The sequence below is a fragment of the Scyliorhinus torazame genome, chromosome 8, assembly GCF_047496885.1.
Source record: "Scyliorhinus torazame isolate Kashiwa2021f chromosome 8, sScyTor2.1, whole genome shotgun sequence".
In the NCBI taxonomy this organism is placed as follows: Eukaryota; Metazoa; Chordata; class Chondrichthyes; order Carcharhiniformes; family Scyliorhinidae; genus Scyliorhinus; species Scyliorhinus torazame.
In genome coordinates, this window is record NC_092714.1 from 56,930,473 (window position 1) to 56,949,337 (window position 18,865).

The 18,865-nt window shown below is 42.5% G+C and overlaps 1 protein-coding gene across 7 annotated transcripts in view; it reads right to left on the reverse strand.

Moving 5' to 3' along the window:
* Window positions 1–14,558: 14,558 nt before the first annotated feature.
* The window catches only part of tagln3b (transgelin 3b), a 44,117-nt gene continuing 39,810 nt past the window's right edge, over window positions 14,559–18,865 (reverse strand). For all 7 annotated transcript variants that reach the window (XM_072513651.1, XM_072513653.1, XM_072513659.1 and 4 more), the window contains 3 exons: window positions 18,065–18,239; window positions 16,578–16,680; window positions 14,559–16,328 (listed from right to left, as the gene is read on the reverse strand). In XM_072513651.1, the coding sequence (XP_072369752.1) occupies window positions 16,187–16,328; window positions 16,578–16,680; window positions 18,065–18,239 (420 nt within the window). In that variant the 3' untranslated portion in view covers window positions 14,559–16,186. The remainder of the gene's footprint in view (window positions 16,329–16,577; window positions 16,681–18,064; window positions 18,240–18,865) is intronic.

Genomic DNA, 18,865 nt, shown 5'->3' on the forward strand with positions numbered 1-18,865 from the left:
TGAGCCCAAAATAACAATACACAACAAAAATACAATAATAACCATACAATTCCCCCATAACCAACATCAATACAAACAGTATACATAGTCAATTGGGCAACCGCCCTACTGCTCTCAGTCTCGATATCCGGTCTCCAGACACCATCCAGTCTAAAACTGCAAAAGCGAGTCCGCTCCACTTTCAGGCCGACAGCAGGCCAACCAAGATCCACTCCTCGCCCCACTCCAAGCCGATAAGCAGAAAGGCAGCCAGTGACAAGTACGTGTCCCAGGCGTGACAACTGTAGGTAAGCACTCTCCTCTCTCTCCCCTGCAAGCAATCGGCAGCAGCAACAGATTCTCCTTTCCCTCCATTCAACCGGTCGTAGCACCATTCCCCCTTGCCGTAGTCCAGGCTTTAAAGTCCAGAAAAGGCAGCCAGCATGCAGAGCAGCTGGAGCTCAAAGACAGATTCCCCTCCTGCACATCAGAGCATGAGCTGCTCAGGTGGAGTGCGAACTCCTGCAATGAGGGGGGGGGGGGGGGGGGGGAAGATGGGGAAATCATTAGCAGTTGCACCTGTATTAATGGAGCTGACCAGTGTGGTACCAGCTGGAGTAGGAAGCAGTGGTGAATTACTGCTGCTGTGGAAATATTGTTGTAAATAAAGTTCTTTTCTTTATGACTCTACAAACTCGTGCTGGATTCTTCGTGGCCCTCACAAAAAGAATGTAAATGAGGTGTAGCTTAATTGAGAGTCACTGTAGCTCACTGAGCACAGGGTTTAGAGGTGAACTGAACCCAATGCTAGTCAGTACACAGGGGGAGACACATTTATAAAGAGTAGAATGTATGTAGATCTTTCCGTGTTTACTCATGCATCACTTCTGTTCCTGCTTTTTTATTCCCATTTTTAAACTTTTCTCTATATCCCCCTGGTATCCCTCTGCTGTCTTCACGCCTCCTTTTTATTTCACCTCTCTCTTGGATAATTGGCTCTCCAAATCTCAATCCAATACTATACACTTCCAACTTTCTGTAGGAAATTTGACCCTTTTTTACATCTTTGCATGGATTATAAATCCCTTATGTGCCTTTTTTTTTTTTTAAATCAGTTCTTGGTTGATGAAGGGTTAATTGTAGATGTGCAACTACTGCCCGCATGGTTCAAGTTAATTTAATTAACCATGGATGGTTTGTTTATGTTTGAGTTTTGTCTGTGGCTCAGGGTTGGTGATCACAAGGGAAAAGAAAAGCAGCAAAAAAGGTATTGTGCTGCTAGGGTCAGAACTGCCTGACCGAGAATATCGGCTACCTTTTGTTCAGTATAACTTCTGTTGCTTAATAAATTGTCTTAAAACCACTGCATCATGTCTCCCTGTCTGAATTATATTGTCTGGTTTCTGAACCTCTTAGCTGCATTCATCCTAGTCTCAACTCCTTCGATAAGCTCACTGTGTTCTTCTTTAAGCATCCTTTGGAAGGTCCTTCATTGTCACCTTATGAGCAGCAACCACAACTGCTCCATCTTACTGTCTTGCTTGCCTTCTAGCCCAGCAAGGGTAATCTACCAGTGCTGATCCTGTAGATTCGGCCAGTGATCAGCTCGCACTGCTGCACCTACCTCCACAATGTCTATTCATTCATGAATAAGGCACTTATAATCCAGATGTTCTTTGTGCCGGGGGGTGGATAGTGTATACAGGAGGGAGGGAAGTGGGGCTGGTCAAGGTGAGGGATTTGTATTTGCAGGAAGGGTTTGCCACTCTGGAGGAGCTAAGGTAGAGGTTAGAGCTGCCGAGGGGGAGTGAGTTCAGGTATCTGCAGGTTAGGGACTTTGCGCGAAAGGGCTGGAGGGAGTTCCCTAGGTTGCCAGGATACACCCTGCTGGAGCGCCTGCTGCTTCAAGATGTGGAAGGAGAGGGAAGAATTGGGGACATATATACAAGTGGCTGGGGGAGCAGGGAGGCGAGCGGGTGGTGAAGATAAATGGGAAGCGGAGTTGGGAGGGGAGATCAATTGGGGAATATGGAGTGAGGCATAGCGTAGGGTAAACGGGACCTCCTCTTGTGCAAGGATGAGGCTAATGCAGTTGGGGGGGGGGTGAAAAAAGGGGGGAAATCTGTACAGACTGTATAGTTGATTGTTGGGAAGTATATTTTCCCAGGTTGTTTATTTGCTGTAACTTGTTTTGTTATATGTTTGTATGTTTGTAATAAAATAGATTTTTTTTTTTTAAATAATCCAGAAGTTCAATATGGATGAATATCTTGACATCAAGACTTGGGTTTAAACCTGGCTGAAGGGCAGCACAGTGGCAGAGTGGTTAACACTGCTACCACTCAGCACCAGGGACCCGGGTTCAATTTCAGACTTGGGTGACGGTGCGTGGAGTTTGCATGTTCTCCCCATGTCTGCGTGGGTTTCCTCCGGGTGCTTTGGTTTCCTCACACAGTCCAAAGATGTGCAAGTTCAGTGGATTTGTCATGCTAAACTGCCCCTTAGTCCAAAGATGTGTAGGTTAGGTTGGGTTACAGAGGGGGGCAGAAAGTTAACAGTGACCAGGGGATTTAATGCCCCATCCTTGGGAGGGGGTTGGTGGTCATCTTCAGTGGGCCTGGGACCTAGGAATTCGTAATGAGGTCGAGATGACTCATCGTGGTGGAAATAGCTGATTTAAGGGCAGGGGGCGGTAAGACGCCCCCAACAAGACTTGGGACCTGTGAAAAGGGCAGGAGTTTTATTTCACCTAAAGAATCTAGGAACCGATGTGGCATTTGTACAGGAGACCCATGTGGGCGCTGGACTTGACCAGGTTTCAGAAGGGCTAGGTGAGCCAGGTCTTCTACTATAGTAGGGCTTGGACAGTAGCGATCTTAAATCAATAGGAGGGTCTGCTTCCTAATGGAGAGTGGTGGCTGATCAGGGGGCGGTAGGTACCTGATGGCCACAGGTGCACTAAGTTGGTGGTCTTGGTAAACGTGTGTGCCCTGAATTGAGACGCAATGTTTCTAAAAGGTGGTTGTTGACCGCAATGCCGAATCTAAATATTCATCAATGGATTCTGTCGGGGGGGCGGCAATTCTCGTGGCAATTCCAGCTCACTACCACACTTCGAAATCTTTCCGGAGAATCACACCCTGGAAAAGGCTAATAAAAATGTTTTTAAAAACTAAATTTCTTTTTAAAAGAAAAGGGATGGTTGAAATAACAAAGGGACAGATGATCTATAAAAAGTGTTCAAAGAAAAAATTAAATGTCTAAAATAATGTCTTCCCAACATCTTGTGTTAATAAGAAAATATACCGATGCAATGTGGCAGATGTTGGATCTGTAATCACAAGAGGAGCTGTCAAGAGAAAAATTGTGAGCAAGATGCGGAACTAATTTGCCCACATCATTCAGTAAATATAGCAAATGGTTAAACTTTTTTCCATTGAGCTTTTTAATGACAAGAGAGTAGCTGGTGCTTAGTTGATAATGATTGCTGTAGGGGAAGCCACTTTTTTTAAAAAAGGAAAAGGAAAAGGAAAACTTGGCCACGGATCCTGGTAATTCTAACTGAAGGTTCCTTGGAGAGGACGGCAACACTGACAGCAGCTGTGGGACACAAAATGGGAAAACAACCAACAGTCTCATTGTTACTTTGTGAAACATTACTTGAGAATCATTACATATTCTACTATTTTAAAATAACAAAACTTCAACTTGCATGGTTGTCAAGAACATCAATTAATTCCTGATGTCTGGAGGCATCCTTCTCCGTCAGTATCCAATAACAGACTCATTTCAAGCTTCACTGAACATGAAATCGCATGTGTTCAAAATAGTTAAATTCTGTGAAAGTGCTCATGATCTAATTGGAATTTGATATAGCAATAATAGTCAAGCAAATGGGATAGCGGCCATTCTCAATAGCAGTCTAATAAAGCAAAAGGGCAAAGGTTTAGTTAGTCGCAGCTCCTGAAATTTATTAGCATAAACTGAACAACGCCTAGGCAGCATGCACGCAGACATTAAATTCAGATTGAAGAATACGCACAGCAAACCTAGTAATATTTCCGCATTAAGTGACTAATCGGGGACATGGTTTGTTGCAGCATGTGATAGGTCATTCAGAAACTAGCATTTTACTACTTCAGTTGATGTTTTACCAAATTCATTGTATTCAAACAATAAATTGTCCTGACATGCAAGAGGCACTGAAATTTGCAGGTTGTGTGCCCCCCCCCCCCCGCCACACACACTCCTAAATACTCCCATGTCCGATGTATAGGGACTAGGGACCAAGCAAAGGGTTTCCTTTTAAATATAAAAGTAGTCATCTTTTGTCATAAAGAAGTAGGTGGCTCCTGACCATCTTATTCTGAAACCTGCACTTCGAGCATGAGGCACCATAGTAATTTTCATTTCAAAAGAACATTAGCTGAGTAACTGCTTTGTTTCCAATGTTTCTTCCATTACAATGAATTGATTAAAATTACTTCACTTTCCAAAGAAGGGAAACTTGCCAACAATATTTTAGATATCTTTTTGGCAGCACGGTAGCATTGTGGATAGCACAATTGCTTCACAGCTCCAGGGTCCCAGGTTTGATTCCGGCTTGGGTCACTGTCTGTGCGGAGTCTGCACATCCTCCCCGTGTGTGCGTGGGTTTCCTCCGGGTGCTCCGGTTTCCTCCCACAGTCCAAAGATGTGCAGGTTAGGTGGATTGGCCATGATCAATTGCCCTTAGTGTCCAAAATTGCCCTTAGTGTTGGGTGGGGTTACTGGGTTATGGGGATAGGGTGGAGGTGTTGACCTTGGGCAGGGTGCTCTTTCCAAGAGCCGGTGCAGACTCGATGGGCCGAATGGCCTCCTTCTGCACTGTAAAATCTATGATTTACAATAATACTTAAACTTTAAAACTCATGTCTGTCATGATTTAATCAGTTTGAACACTTTCTTCTCTGGGACCCACTTACCAACTGCGGCCCATGTCATTTTTGCTTACCTCTAATGTGTCTTTGTTCTTACAATCTCCCTTGCTTTGTTGTTCAATGTTGCATTTCTGCTAAAGACTTCAGCTGATTTACATTCTCGCTGCACCCTTTGAAAAAAAATCCAAGAGGTTTGTCCTCAAACTCACCATAATTAAGTCTTCAAATGTCCTTGAAGTTGAGGGTTTTAAACTCTCATTTTCAAGTGCTTCGCAGCATAGAACAGACATTGACTTTGGATCCTGAATTGTATCAGGACAATTAACAAAGCCATACCTCAAAAAATCATCTTTATATTGCTTTGTTCCCGATTTCAGTTTTTTTTCTTTGTTTAAAACCATCCATCTTCAGTTCTTCACAGTCCTGTTGCCTTGCTTTCCCGCAATTAGAAAATGAAGGAATGAGGACAGCACAGTGGTGCAGTCGTTAGCACTGCTGTCTCATGGCGCTGAGGTCCCAGGTTCGATCCTGGCCCTGGGTCACTGTCTGTGTGGAGTTTGCACATTCTCCCTGTGTTTACCTGGGTTTCATCCCCACAACCCAAAGATGTGCAGGGTAGGTGGACTGGCCATACTAAATTGCCCCTTAATTGGAGAAAATGAATTGGGTACTCTAAATTTTAAAAAAAGAAAATGGAAGAATCTCTCCTCTGTGATTTTGTGCCAAAGGCACAGACATACAGGGCATGTGACGTCAGTGTACGTGCCAGGCGCGGACCTGTTCTCTACTGTCGCTTCTGGCCAAAGACTGCATAGCTCCATTTAAAAGCTGGCTGCAGCTGCCATTCTCCATTTAAAGGCCTGCCATGACCAGCGGGCGCTTCTCCCGTGATCGGGAATACCATGACCGGTCGCTTTGCGACCATCCTGACACCTGCCTGTGGGTCGCGACCTGCAGTTTGAAAAACCCTAATGTTCATGAAAGTGTTATTGCCCGTCTGTGCTTTGAACATTCCAAATTGGCCATTGCGGTTATTCAACACTCATCATTCAATTCAGTTGTTCCTCAATCTGCAAATGAAACTGTGATACAACTGTCATTATTGTTCCTGCCACACAAACTACATTAGATAACAGGCACAAACAAAAATCACAAACTTGCTCCAGTGATTTTCTACAATTAGTACAATAGACCCGGTGAGTCCACATTCGATGTACGTGTGATTGCCTGTGCATGCCCTCTTGTCCCAGAGATTGAACTTCAGTACCTCCAGGTCTGCAATTCACAGGAACCACCACTATAGCTCTTCTTGGCAGTCAGAGAACCTCACGAGTCATGTGCAGCTGTCTCATCCAACTAATCCATTTGCCGTCAACTTCAGTGTCAGCCAACATTGGCTCTCACTTCTATGGATCCCACCTCAAGAGACCCAAGCACATGGTGCAAACTGGCCAGGCTTGAAATGGGGAAAGATGGAAATCTAATACAATTACTGTTTTAAGGCCTTTAATAAAGGGCTAGATACTGCTGACCAAAGCAAACTCCTACATTGTGCAGAACAGTAGAAGAGGGCATGGACTTGAAGCGTGCAAATTCAAACCCAATTTGTGGAAAATGAGAGCGTGATTAGGGTGCAGTATTTGATCCTGATCCACAGGTCTAAAGGGAGCTCACAAACCGTCAACCAGCAGAGATTTTCTCTCCCCTCCTACCCCACCCCCCCCCAAAAATGGCCAATTAGTGACCAGAGGGTAGGCATGCTCTCAAAGCAATAGGAGCCCCCACCCCACAGGGCTGAAACAGCTGACGTTTCAGGTAAAAGAAACCCTCAATTTGAGGTACCTCCCAAGTTCTTGAATTTAAAAGGTCTTCAGCCGCTAGGTCACCACTGGAGGGGGGCACCCTCTACAGGCTGGTTTGCAGCTGCAGACAAACAGGACAGCCTTCAAAAACTTGCATGGAGCATTAGGCCTCATTTCCTACCCTCAGCCCATACCACCAGGATGTTACCTCCCAGGCTGTTAATTGGCCACATAGATCTTACAGGCAGCTAGCCCTGCTGCCTGCCATCCCGTCACCAGGAAAATGGCCTGGGAGCAGGATGGAACAGCAACAAGCAGCATTAATTTTACACCCACCTGGACCTGCATTCTTTCCCCTCAAAGCCTTAAAATCCAGGGAAATGGCAGATGTAGCCAACATTGATTAGTTTAAAGCAAATTAGATAATTATTAACACTACTTTTAATAAATCGACAGAAAATTGAGGAGATCCACTGTCATCAGGAGCACATTGCCTTCTTAGGATTGTCCTTGCAGCCTTCACCTATTCCAACCTCTTTAGGTCAAGGACCGCTGAAGGCCATTGTTCATAGGGAAGAGGGACGTAGATTATTCCAAGATACTACAGTAGCCATTAAGAAAAGGTTCAGGTTTCATTAGCATGTTCATCCTCCAAAGCAAGCCACCAACAGGACCATGTCCATCCTCCAAAGCAAGCCACTAACAGGACCAAGTCCATCCAAACGGGCATCAGGTATCGAACCAGACCTAAACGGCTGTAGAATGGATGAAAGCCAGCTCACAAACAGAAAACCGCACGGATTCTATTCCGCTCCAAGAGTTAGCATGTGGTCAGTTGACTCTGCAAACGAGCTTGTGTACTAACCTGCATTAGGCAGCAGTCTGGGAAATCATGGCTCAGGTCATTGTTTACAAACTAAGCTAGTGTCTGGTAAACAAGCTCCCCTACAATATGCACACTAACAAACTGGCACTGTTGGCTGAAAAACACAGCATTCCCTGATTATGATTGCAGCACGTATGCAAAGAATAAAAACATATTGACACAGCAGACAGGGTAGATGTTTGTTTTATTCCCAACTATTCAGCTACACAAATTCTACTTCACTTTACTGCTTGAATTTGGATGAAGCAATTAGTCATAACTGATTAAAAACTACCAAGGGCAAATGAGTGTGATGACATAAATCTATTTATTAAAAAAGAGACAAGTCTATTTAACTGCATCTCAACTAATGCAATTTACTGCATTTAAAATATGAAAATTATACTAGTTTAGGTACTTAATACTGGAAGTGAGAAATGCATTTGTTCCTTACTGGAAACCGTCTCTTTTGATCGCCCTTACCTTCATGTCTATTCTTGGGTTTGATCACACATCTCCCAGTGTTTGCAGGGATAGGATGTGCATTTCTAACTATTAGGAAATAGAATATCAGATGTATACAAATAGCCAGAAATGGTCCTTCATTCAGAATAAACTTGAAATAGTAATTTGTAGAATGTGCTGTACAACACTTCCTTACAATTAATTGTTCAATTAAGGTAAATCTAAGAATGCTTTTTAGGTAGTACCAGAAGTTACCCAAGATAGCAAAATAGATTAGCATAAAGTGAATCAGGAGACAGTTTAGCATAAAGTGAATCAGGAGACAGTTAACAGAGGGCTACAGAAAACCAGACATACATTGGGATTGATTAGGCAGGTGGCCTGGGACTCAGAAACAAGAAAATGTAGCTCTATACAGAATATTTGATATTTAGTATGAATCGTTTCTAATGTGATACAGGCCAACAGCTAAGCAAGCAGATATTCAGGTTAAGAGTTTGAAGTAGAAAAATTTATTCCAGGAATATGTGCAAACATTTATAGTATAGTTTGGAAATGTCTTGTTTCAGTTGCCAATATCTGGGAAAGTGAATATTTTAGAATATAAATTTACTTGGTCTTCCACCAAGGAGATGTGAAGACTTTTACATTCCAACGAGAACATTGTGGTGCAGCATTGCCACCTATTGGTGAAGTAGCATATGTTACTAATCTCAGAATTGATCAGAGCATCTGACATCTCTATCTATACGTACAACTATGGACCAGTTTTGGTAGTTATTTGATATTCAGTGCGTAATCACCCACCTGCATAGGAAGATTAGACTCCAGCAAATATCTTACTTGCAAATAGGCTTGCTTAATCCCAGGAAATTCAGGTGGGGGGGGGGGGGGGGGGGGGGCAGATGGAGAAGGGGGAAAAAAGCAGAAATATCAGCCCAAGATCATATTAGGCTCAAAGGGTCATATTTTAATTCAATAAAATTCATTTATTGCACATTCGAGCATACCAAAATTTGGATTAATCCACTTGTTTAATCCAATTATACTCGAGAGAGAGAAAAAGTGTTTGTAAAGTACTCTTCTCTTCTAGATTTCCACAGTGCCAGTCATTACCAACTGACACGCGTGTTACCGTTAGAAATGACAGTAAGTTGCAAAAACCTGGGGCTGGATTCTCCATCCCGCTGCGCCACATTTCTGTTTCACCCTGCCGGCGTGATGCTCCGTTACGCCGGCTGGTCAATGTGAGGCAGCCCCACGCCGTCGGGAAACCGGCAAAACGGAGCACCCCGCCGGCAGAGAATCCAGCCCATGAATTCAAATTTGATCAGTTTTAAAATATGATAGTTCTTTAATCTGTATTAAACATCCTTTTATCTATTGAACATTTTTCACTGGACTGAATTCAGAGCTATGAAAGAAGGGCTGCAGAGTGGTATTAGAGACCTGGCATGGACACTGCAAACCAAGGTGCGTCTTTGGAGGATGTATGACAGTTACATTAACGCATCACAGAATGAGTGCTATTCCTCTTCAGCACATGACACCCACCAGGAATGAGTACCCAAATTGATCAATTTGCATTTATTCCACTTCATTAACTTATCATAAGGCAAGTCAAATTGCATCACCAAAGCCTCATTTTACATCATTCCAAGTGTCTGGAGCTTCAACGAACTAGTTTTTTCTTTGAAAAAAGGTACCTTCGGGACAAATGGATCAACACACTTGCACACTGTCACCCAAGGCCAGGAGAGATCAAATGACAAATACAGCTGATCCCTAGTGGACTGGTGAAAGGGGTGGTAGGAGCACATCTGCCAGTGGTGAAGGGGAGCTCATGAATCATCAGAGTTTCAGTTCAATCGACATCTGGCCTTCAATACAAAGCTTGACGCAGCCAGCTCAAGAGCAAATACTCAAATTAGACAATCGCCTTTGGACAGTTAATTTCCATCCCAACTGTCTGCACCATCTCCATATTTTAATCATCAGTTGTGAAAGGACAGTATTTCCTTACAAATGCACCATTTTGAATTTAAAATGAAGGGATTTTCATGCCATCTGGCCTGGCTGAGTTTGAACACAATGTATTGATTCTGCAGCATATGTTGTAATTCACAGCACAATTTCACCATTCTATTCAACCGAACATGTTTTAGAGAGAGGCTGGATATGGTTGTGCATTCACAATGCCCTCGTTAAAATCACTAGATATTCCAATTATGCATTGTGAAATACTGCATTGCAAACATATATAAAATAGTTGCAGCCAATATATTTTACGTAGCATTACACAAGCACATTTTTGAAATTTTTGAAGTTATGTTCATTGGATCAAAAGGTGACATTGTAGGAAAGAATTTCAAAGCCACAAAACGGTCTAGTCAAAACTGAAAGCTCCATGATAGGATACCTATAAACAGGACACCTATAAACAGGACATTGCTTAATTTAGACTAACAAAATGTGCAAAGCAGTAACTGACTACATTCTCTTAAATCAGATTCAGTTCATTAGAACTATTCAATACGTGCATCTGCAAAATAAAAGTCTTCCTAAATAAATTTCTGGAATTAAAACAATCCATTAAAATTGCTTTTCACAGCTGCTTGTTTAACCCTACTGAGTATTTTCAAAATCTTCTGTTTTTATTCCATTAAATTCCTTGCTGCATTTGGATTTTTAAAAAATTCTAATCTCTAAAAAGGGTCAAGAGCCACCTGACAACGCATAATGGAGTGTGCACCTGCTGAGAGCATAATGTTTCTCTTCGGGAACAGATGTGGCTACTATGGCAGTAACCAACCCTTTGATTACAATATTAGCAAGTAGAAATAGATGCTCATCTATCAGAGTTCAATCATTTGTGGGGAGGAGAAAAAAGGTGATCAATGATGCCCAACATAAAAATATACCCGTTTGTGCCATTATTTTATATTTTGCACCATACTTTTTGATTGATTGTAGAATCACATCAACAAATCCTCCAATCAACTCAATTCACATTATGTAGCTTAAAATCATACATACTTGGGTTATACTGCAAAACTTCAACACATGCAGATTTTCAAAACAGAGGTTTACATGTAAAAGAGAATAAAGTTGCTCAAATAGAAATAAAGTTGCTCAAATACAATGTGCATATACATTTCAGGCAACTTTGTACAATGAAGCGTTGTTTTGTATATTTAAATAAATTAACTGAGTGGTAAAACTGTTATTTTCGTGTCCCACAGCAGGATGATGTGATGCGTCGAGTACATGGATGAAGAGAATTAGTTTACAGCTTGCTCCCTGATGGACCATCAATTCACACGAGTCGAGTTGTAGAAGGGAACAGTGGTTTTAATAAGCCAAGTATGCCAGCCTGCTGCTGCTCCCGCACAGAGCTGGTCACAGGTCTGCCAATTATGTACCTCCCCCAAGGGGCAGAGCCAACAGAAGCATCAACACAACAACAGTAAGTAACAGTGAATAAGAACAACAATGAACATATATGGAGTGTCCTCTTTCACTGCATTAACATAGGAGAGAGCAGTGAGCAGTTAAGTTCAACTTGATTGGTGGGGAGAAAGGTGATACATGCGGTCTCTAAACAGTGAAATCTAATTAGTACCACTGGTCAGTTACTGCCCACCTCCAACCCCTGACCTGCTACGAACCACCTGCTTTAATGAACGCTTGTAGCCAAGAGTCTCTTCTCAACAAGTGGATGGAATCGATCACACCAGGAAAACAAAACCAAAAAGAAGTCAACTCTGGTGTACAGGATTGCTGATGCCTGTTGTGTATTATTGGCTAGCATGTCACAATATAGGCAGAACTTGATAGGGTGACCAGGCATGCTGAGAGCAGATCATGGAAAGAAAGGCATCATATGCCAGGGCGGCACGGTGGCACAGTGGCTAGCACGGCTGCCTCACAGCACCAGAGACCCGCATTCAATTCCAGCCTTGGGCAATTATCTGTGTGGAATTTTCACTTTCTCCCAGTGTCTGCGTGGGTTTCCTCCGGGTGCTCCGGTTTCCTCCCACAGTCCAAAGAGGTGCTGGATAAGTGGATTGGCCAAGAACATTGCCCCATAAGTGTCCAGGTTAGGTGGGGCTATGGGATTAGGGTGCACTTTCAGAGGGTTGGGGCAGGCCCGATGAACCAAATGGCCTCCTTCTGCACTTTAGGGATTCTATGATTTTTTATTTTATTTTTTTTAAACAGGGGGAAGTTCAAAGGAAACAAGTGAGCAAGGTATAGGCTTCACTGTAAGGGACTCACTACTCTGTGATAGAACCCTCTCACAAATGGTTCACCATCTGTTCTCTCCCACAAATGGTTCACCATCTGTTCTCTCCATCCACCTCAAACTCAAACCAGGCCCAGTATCTACACTCTTATATTTGTGCTTCACTACAGAGGCCAGTTCTTGGAAGAATTTGATACTCAGCAGAATCCCCAAACCAGAACATCTTTCCACACTGGGAGATTTTAATATGCACATGGACAGGAGACATGGCCCTTGAGACATGGCCCTTCTGCCTCAGGCATGGTCTGGGAAAGATAAATGAAAAGAGACAGAAATTACTTGGCGGTAATTCGCCAGGAGGAGAAAGAGGCAAAAAAAAAAAAAAAAAAATGAAGAATGTGTTTCTGGAGAGGCAATTCAGAAGTCGAGGAACTGGGGGTGAAGCATGAGCTCCAGTGTGAGGGGGCTTCAGGTATATGTAGGTGCAGAATTTTTTCAAGAAAGGGTTTCCCGAGCTTCCCTGTGGCACTGTAATCCTACTTGTTGGAGGAGGTGCTGTCGATTGGTGGTGGCGGTGGTGGTGGGGGGGGGGGGGGGGGGGGGAGGAGAAGAGAGAGGGGATGGGGGTTAGTTGTGTGGGCTGTAGGAAGGGCACAGCCAACCATGTCCATATATGTCCTGGCCCTGCCCAAATTTGGAGAAATATTGGGAGTCATTGTTCAGGACCAGGTGGTTAGGCAGTGTGCCAATATCTATTAGCTATCAATATCTATTGGCTATAGCTTTGTCAGATACCCAGATGTCTTGACACAGGGAATGCCAAGCACAGATATGAAGGGATCAGAATCGCAACAGGTCCATCAGCAAAGAAAATTGTTCCAGTGAAAACAAAAAGGTAAGGGAGGTAATCACGTGCAAACAGTTGAGATAGGTGAAGCACTACCCCCAAGTTCTGCTATTGGGAGAACACTCACTAAGCTCTGAACACCATAGAGAGCCTACCTGTCAGAAGGGTGGCACAGGGCAAGCATTGCTGCCTCACAGCTCAGGGACCAGTGTTCAATTCCAGCCTTGGGTGACTGTGGAGTTTGCATGCCTGTATGGGTTTCCTCAGACAGTCCAAAGCGCGTGCAGGTTGGGTGGGGTTATGGGGATAGGGCAGGAAAGTGGGCCTAGGTAGGGTGCTCTTTTGGAGGCTCAGTGCAGACTCTACAAGCTGAATGGCCTCCTTCTGCATTGCAAGAATCCCACACAGACACGGGGGGGAATGTGCAGACTCCACACAGATAAGACACCCAAGGCCAAGCTTTAACCTGGTCCCGTGAAGTAGCAGTGCTAACCGTCACTCTAGTTGGAGAGAAAACGGTCTTTGGCATGATATTTTGCCTAAATCACAGTAATATGTGCTCCCTCTTGCCAGAAGAAACCAAGCAACTAATAAGTACCCTGACAGCACCCAAAAAGTAATATCTGCACATAGGGGCTGATTTAGCACAAGACTAAATAGCTGGCTTTTAAAGCAGACCAAGGCAGGCCAGCAGCACGGTTCAATTCCTGTACCAGCCTCCCCAAACAGGCGCCAGAATGTGGTGACTAGGGACTTTTCACAGTAACTTAATTTGAAGCCTACTTGTGACAATATTTTCATTTCATATGTACCACTTGGAGTACACAATTTTTTTTTTTTTTTTTAATTTAGTGTCCAATTCATTTTTTTCAATTAAGGGGCAATTTAGCATGGCCAATCCACCTACCTTGCACATCTTTGGGTTGTGGGGACGAAACCCACGCAAACACGGGGAGAATGTGCAAACTCCACACGGCCGAATACAATTCCACACTCTCAAGACAGCCTTGGACATTTCCTCGGTTTTCTCACTTCTAACCAAACATTGGGAGCTTGGGGCAAAGTTTGAGGCATAGAATTATCATGGTAGAGAAGGAAGCCATTCGTCCCATCACAGCCATGACTGCTCCACGTAGAGAAATCCAGTCAATCCCATTCAAATTTTCTCAATCAAACCGCTAGTTTCTCATTCTCCTGGACTTCGAGCGCAGAACTAAAACATCAAATTGTAATTCAGGCACAATTCATAACTGGGAATCATCTATTTATCTTTCCTTCTGTCGGCCATTTGCCCCAGAAACATTTGCGCCCATTCTAATGAAGCTAGAAGTTCAGAGCTGTTAATTCAACTGAGGCAACAATTGAGGTGGTCAATTCTTTGTATTACACTCCCCACCCTGAAGATTGAAACACTGTAATCATGACAAACAAAGAGTTTTATTTCATGGAGATCTTTAATAAATGTGTAACATTTCCTGAACAGCACCGGAGGATTTTAAATTGTGGAAATTTAAATTCTTCAAGCATTTACTCACTCATGGAAAATCCTGGAGGCGTGGACATCATTTATAACAGGCATGGGGGTGGAGTGCACTTTTAAGACAGTAACAACTTTGGTTATGATTCAACATTTGAAGAAATCCCTGGATGCGCATGTGAATTGACAAATGGTCAGTCTGATGGTAGTGGTTTAGAAAAATCACAAAAATCCAAATGAAAACCCAAAACCTGAGAGGGTCTACATGAGTCAATTTGTTCTGGTTAAACCAGACAGTAATACTGGCAGTTGTGTTTTTTTTTTTAAATATGGTTAAGCATTTTAATTTGAACCAAAACTGGTCCAAGTAATTTAACTATAGGTTGGCAACAGGTCCAACTGAAGCACTGAAATGTACCAGATGTCAAATTTGGCAATTCGATGACAACTTTGAAATAAATACAAGAAAAAGCTCTACACATTCCACTAGCAAGTTCAAGTGATTCTTTTCCCTGATAAATGGTCAATTGGCCACAATTTCATGAGGTGTGGCCTCCTTTCTAAGGAAATGCAACGGGTTATTCTCAAATTTTCCAAAACGTTTCCGGAACAAGAATGTGAACTAGTGCCCAAGAGAATAAGTGTTTCTACCCTTTTGATTTGTATAACAGCACATACTTTAGACATTGCAGCCAGCTGTTTAAATCAGGTAGATAAATTAGCTAAATGCAGAAAAGGGGAGAAGTATTACAATGCAAATGCATAAGTGTGCGCATTTTCTTTCGGAGTGTGTGTAGGGACAAACTGGAAGTGAGCAACCTTGTGTCCAAGAGATAATGCCAGTGGGATATTGGTCATTAGAGGGGCTAAATTGTGGATGGTCTTCATATGCTCAGGAGTTCCAAATGATAAGGAATAAAAAAAACATCCAGAAAATCCTGAACCGGAGTGAAATCTGTAAAAATACATACACAAATCGGTAAATTCTAAAAGATGAATACCAAGATTATATTCAGTTTGTTCGATCTCAGACTCAAGCTGACAATATATGATCAGTGCAGATTCAGCTGCTCAGCCATCTCAGGACATTTGGCTAGTTCAATCATGGTCAACAAATTCTCAAGATGTCAAACAGTCGCTTCGAAGAACAGACTGCCAAGTATTTAAGTTCAGAGGTTCACACTGAAGACTAATGTAGAATATCTATGAAATCTAGTATTAATTTCATTAATCAATGGAGCAATTTGGAAATTTCAGTCATTCCTGAAAATTACAGATTACATAGAGATGGTGAAAAGCATACGGAATTGGAAAGTTCAAAAGGTCTACTTTATTCCCACACCATCCCATAGTCAACAGGTAAGGTCTTAGAGCATGTCTTTTTTTGTCAACTGTTGTGTTGATGAAAGCAATAGAGATTAAATATTTGAAACTTGTGTTGTGACACAGCCATTGAGTTGTTAAAAAAAACACCGCAAAAACATGCATCCTACTTGGATAATGATGCTTCAGAAGATGGCAGTTTAAGGTTCATTTTGGAGAATTTAGTCCATTTGTTTTGGTACTTCCCACCACAGGATGGTGTTTTACATGATCTGTCGATGCATGCCATAGCCAGTCATACCAGACTGAGAGGCTCCCTTGTTACTTCCCATCTGTAGGCCTATAACACTTTGTCCCTTTCGTAGCTGTTCTTCAGAAAATTCTCGCTTGTTGCCCTGAGCTTTCCTATCAGAAATGAGAAGCGATTATTACTTAAGGCAATAAGGGAGGAACATAAATGACAGCATTTCTAAATCATAGAACAGACATTTCCTCGTCTTGACTTTTTTGTTTATATTCAGATCCGATGTGAAAGTATCTAGCGTGCAACATACATGTTAATATTGCAAGAAAGCTGATTTTACAAATTTATGCAAAGTTTGAGGGATGGATATGTAGGCTTTGATTTAAAGAGATTGATATCAAAATACTTACTTATGGAACCAACTGGGGTCTCCATGATAATACCCGTCATCTTTAGTAACTGCTACACTACCTAAAGCCGTTAGAGTTCTTTGAACAGCAGCCAAATCCTTTCCTATATAGGAGAAAAGATTTTTATTTTTAGGTATTGAACTTTAAGAATTTAAACCTTAAACACACAAGTGGCAGAGCAACAGAAATCACAATGTATTTAAACGATCAGCAAAATGGTAATTTATGCAAGTCTGATTAAACTTGAGGTTTCATGGATGCTTGATTGCAGACCTTTAACAGGGGCGGCAGAGTGGCTAGCACTGCTGCCTCAGTGCCAGATTCCAGCCTTGGGCGACTGTGGAGCGTTTGCACTCTCTCTCGGTGTCTCTCCTCCGGGTGCTCCGGTTTCCTCCCACAGTCCAACGGTGTGCAATGGATTGGCCATGATTAATTGCCCCTTCGTTATAGGGATAGGGGGATAGGGAAGTGGGCGCTCTGAAGGTGACCCAAATGGCCTCCTTCTAAACTGTAGGATTTCTATGGTTCCAAATAATGCAGTAATTCTGCATTTTATCCATTTCTAACAAGTTTATAGTGGCTTCCAAAATTCTTAATTCATGCAAGCAGAGCTAAATTCAAGTTCCATATGGCTGAGGGATGTAAATTTAGCAAGTTTTGGTCAATTATCAATTTGCATTAAAAATGAACTAAAACTAATTATTTACACACATGGCACACTACAACTTACAGATCTACCAAGGCACACTACTAAGTTGTTTCTGTAGTGTTTTGAAGATCTAGCAAGAGCTCCATTCAATTAGTCACCTCAAGAATAGAATCAGAATCCCTACAGTGCAGGAGGCCATTCGGCCCATTAAATCTACACCGGCTCCAGGAAAGAGCAGCCTGCTTAAGCTCACACCTCTACCCGATCCCCACAACCCAGTAACCCCACCCAACCTTTTTGAACACTAAAGGGCAATTTAGCAAGGCCAATCCACCTAACCCGCACATCTTTGGACAGTGGGAGGAAACCCGAACACCTGGAGGAAACCCACAGACACGGGGAGAAAGTTCAAACTCAAGACACCGGAGGTCAGAATTGAACCCAGGTCAGTGGAGGTGCGAGTCAGCAGGGCTAACGCTGTGCTGCCAAGCACCAGCACACACTTCTCTTTTTCCCCCCACCCCAACATACCAATTATGGCCACAATTTCTTCCAATGCAATCCCCATCCCAATTATAATGCTCCGTTGTTAAGATGCAAAGTCAGCTTCCGTCACAATGAGCTTTTGATATTGGTTAACACTGAAATTATCCAATGGACAAAATAGAAAGCTACAGTGCAGGTTGAATAACTCAGTTTAAAACATACTGATAAAAGGTTGGTTGCATATTAAGGTTAAGCTGCCATTTAAAAAAATAAATTAGAGTACTCAATTCACTGCCATTTAAGTCAAAATTAATGCCATTTAAAATCAGAGCGAAGTATTAGTGGTGACTACCTTCCCACAAGTCTACAGTCTGGAAGATATCCATTGTTGCAACACCATAAGCTTCAGCAGCTTTCAAAAACTGAGAGATTTGTTCCATCTGCTTAAAGGCCATTTTGGATTCCTGGATTTTTTTAATTGGCTCCTGGTCTTTTGGATAAAGGTTGTTTATAACACTACAAAGTAACTAAAGGAGGGGAAAAAAATTACATGAATACCATGTTAACCAAATATTACAGTTTCATTTATTAGCAATGGAAAATGCCATTAAAATTTCCACTCATTTATCAGGATTGACTTTGGGAACAAAGTTAGCTGCTGTCAAATAAAATGGGAACAGAGACATTCACAGGAGAAAATGCAACTGCACGAAATGCCCCCCAAAAATGGCATGCAAATTTGGGTTTTCCTTCAAATTCACAGGGTAGAAAATATGCATCTCCTTACGGCAGAAATGTTAAAATCAGCCCAAGCGCACAGAGTACATTAGGTGGTACTCATGGCAAGCTGATGAGCAGTTTGATAGGTCAAGGATTTCATAGTTTTGGGTATGTTCCTAGGTTAGACTTTTTGTTAAAAATTGTACCTTTCTCCTACATACAGTGCAGGTCAAGTGTTCTCTTACATCACCACTACCACCCATTTCCCTCCTCTTTCAAGTCAGTTCATAGGATCAGGCAGGCTGGAGGCCTTAATCCTGCCAGATCTTGGTTCTTGCTACAGTTGGAGGAGTGGTAGGTGTTGAATCGGGGGTTAATCTGGCAGCTTTTTCAATCCTCTTTTTCCCTTTTTTGTCATGGAATTGATCTTTGT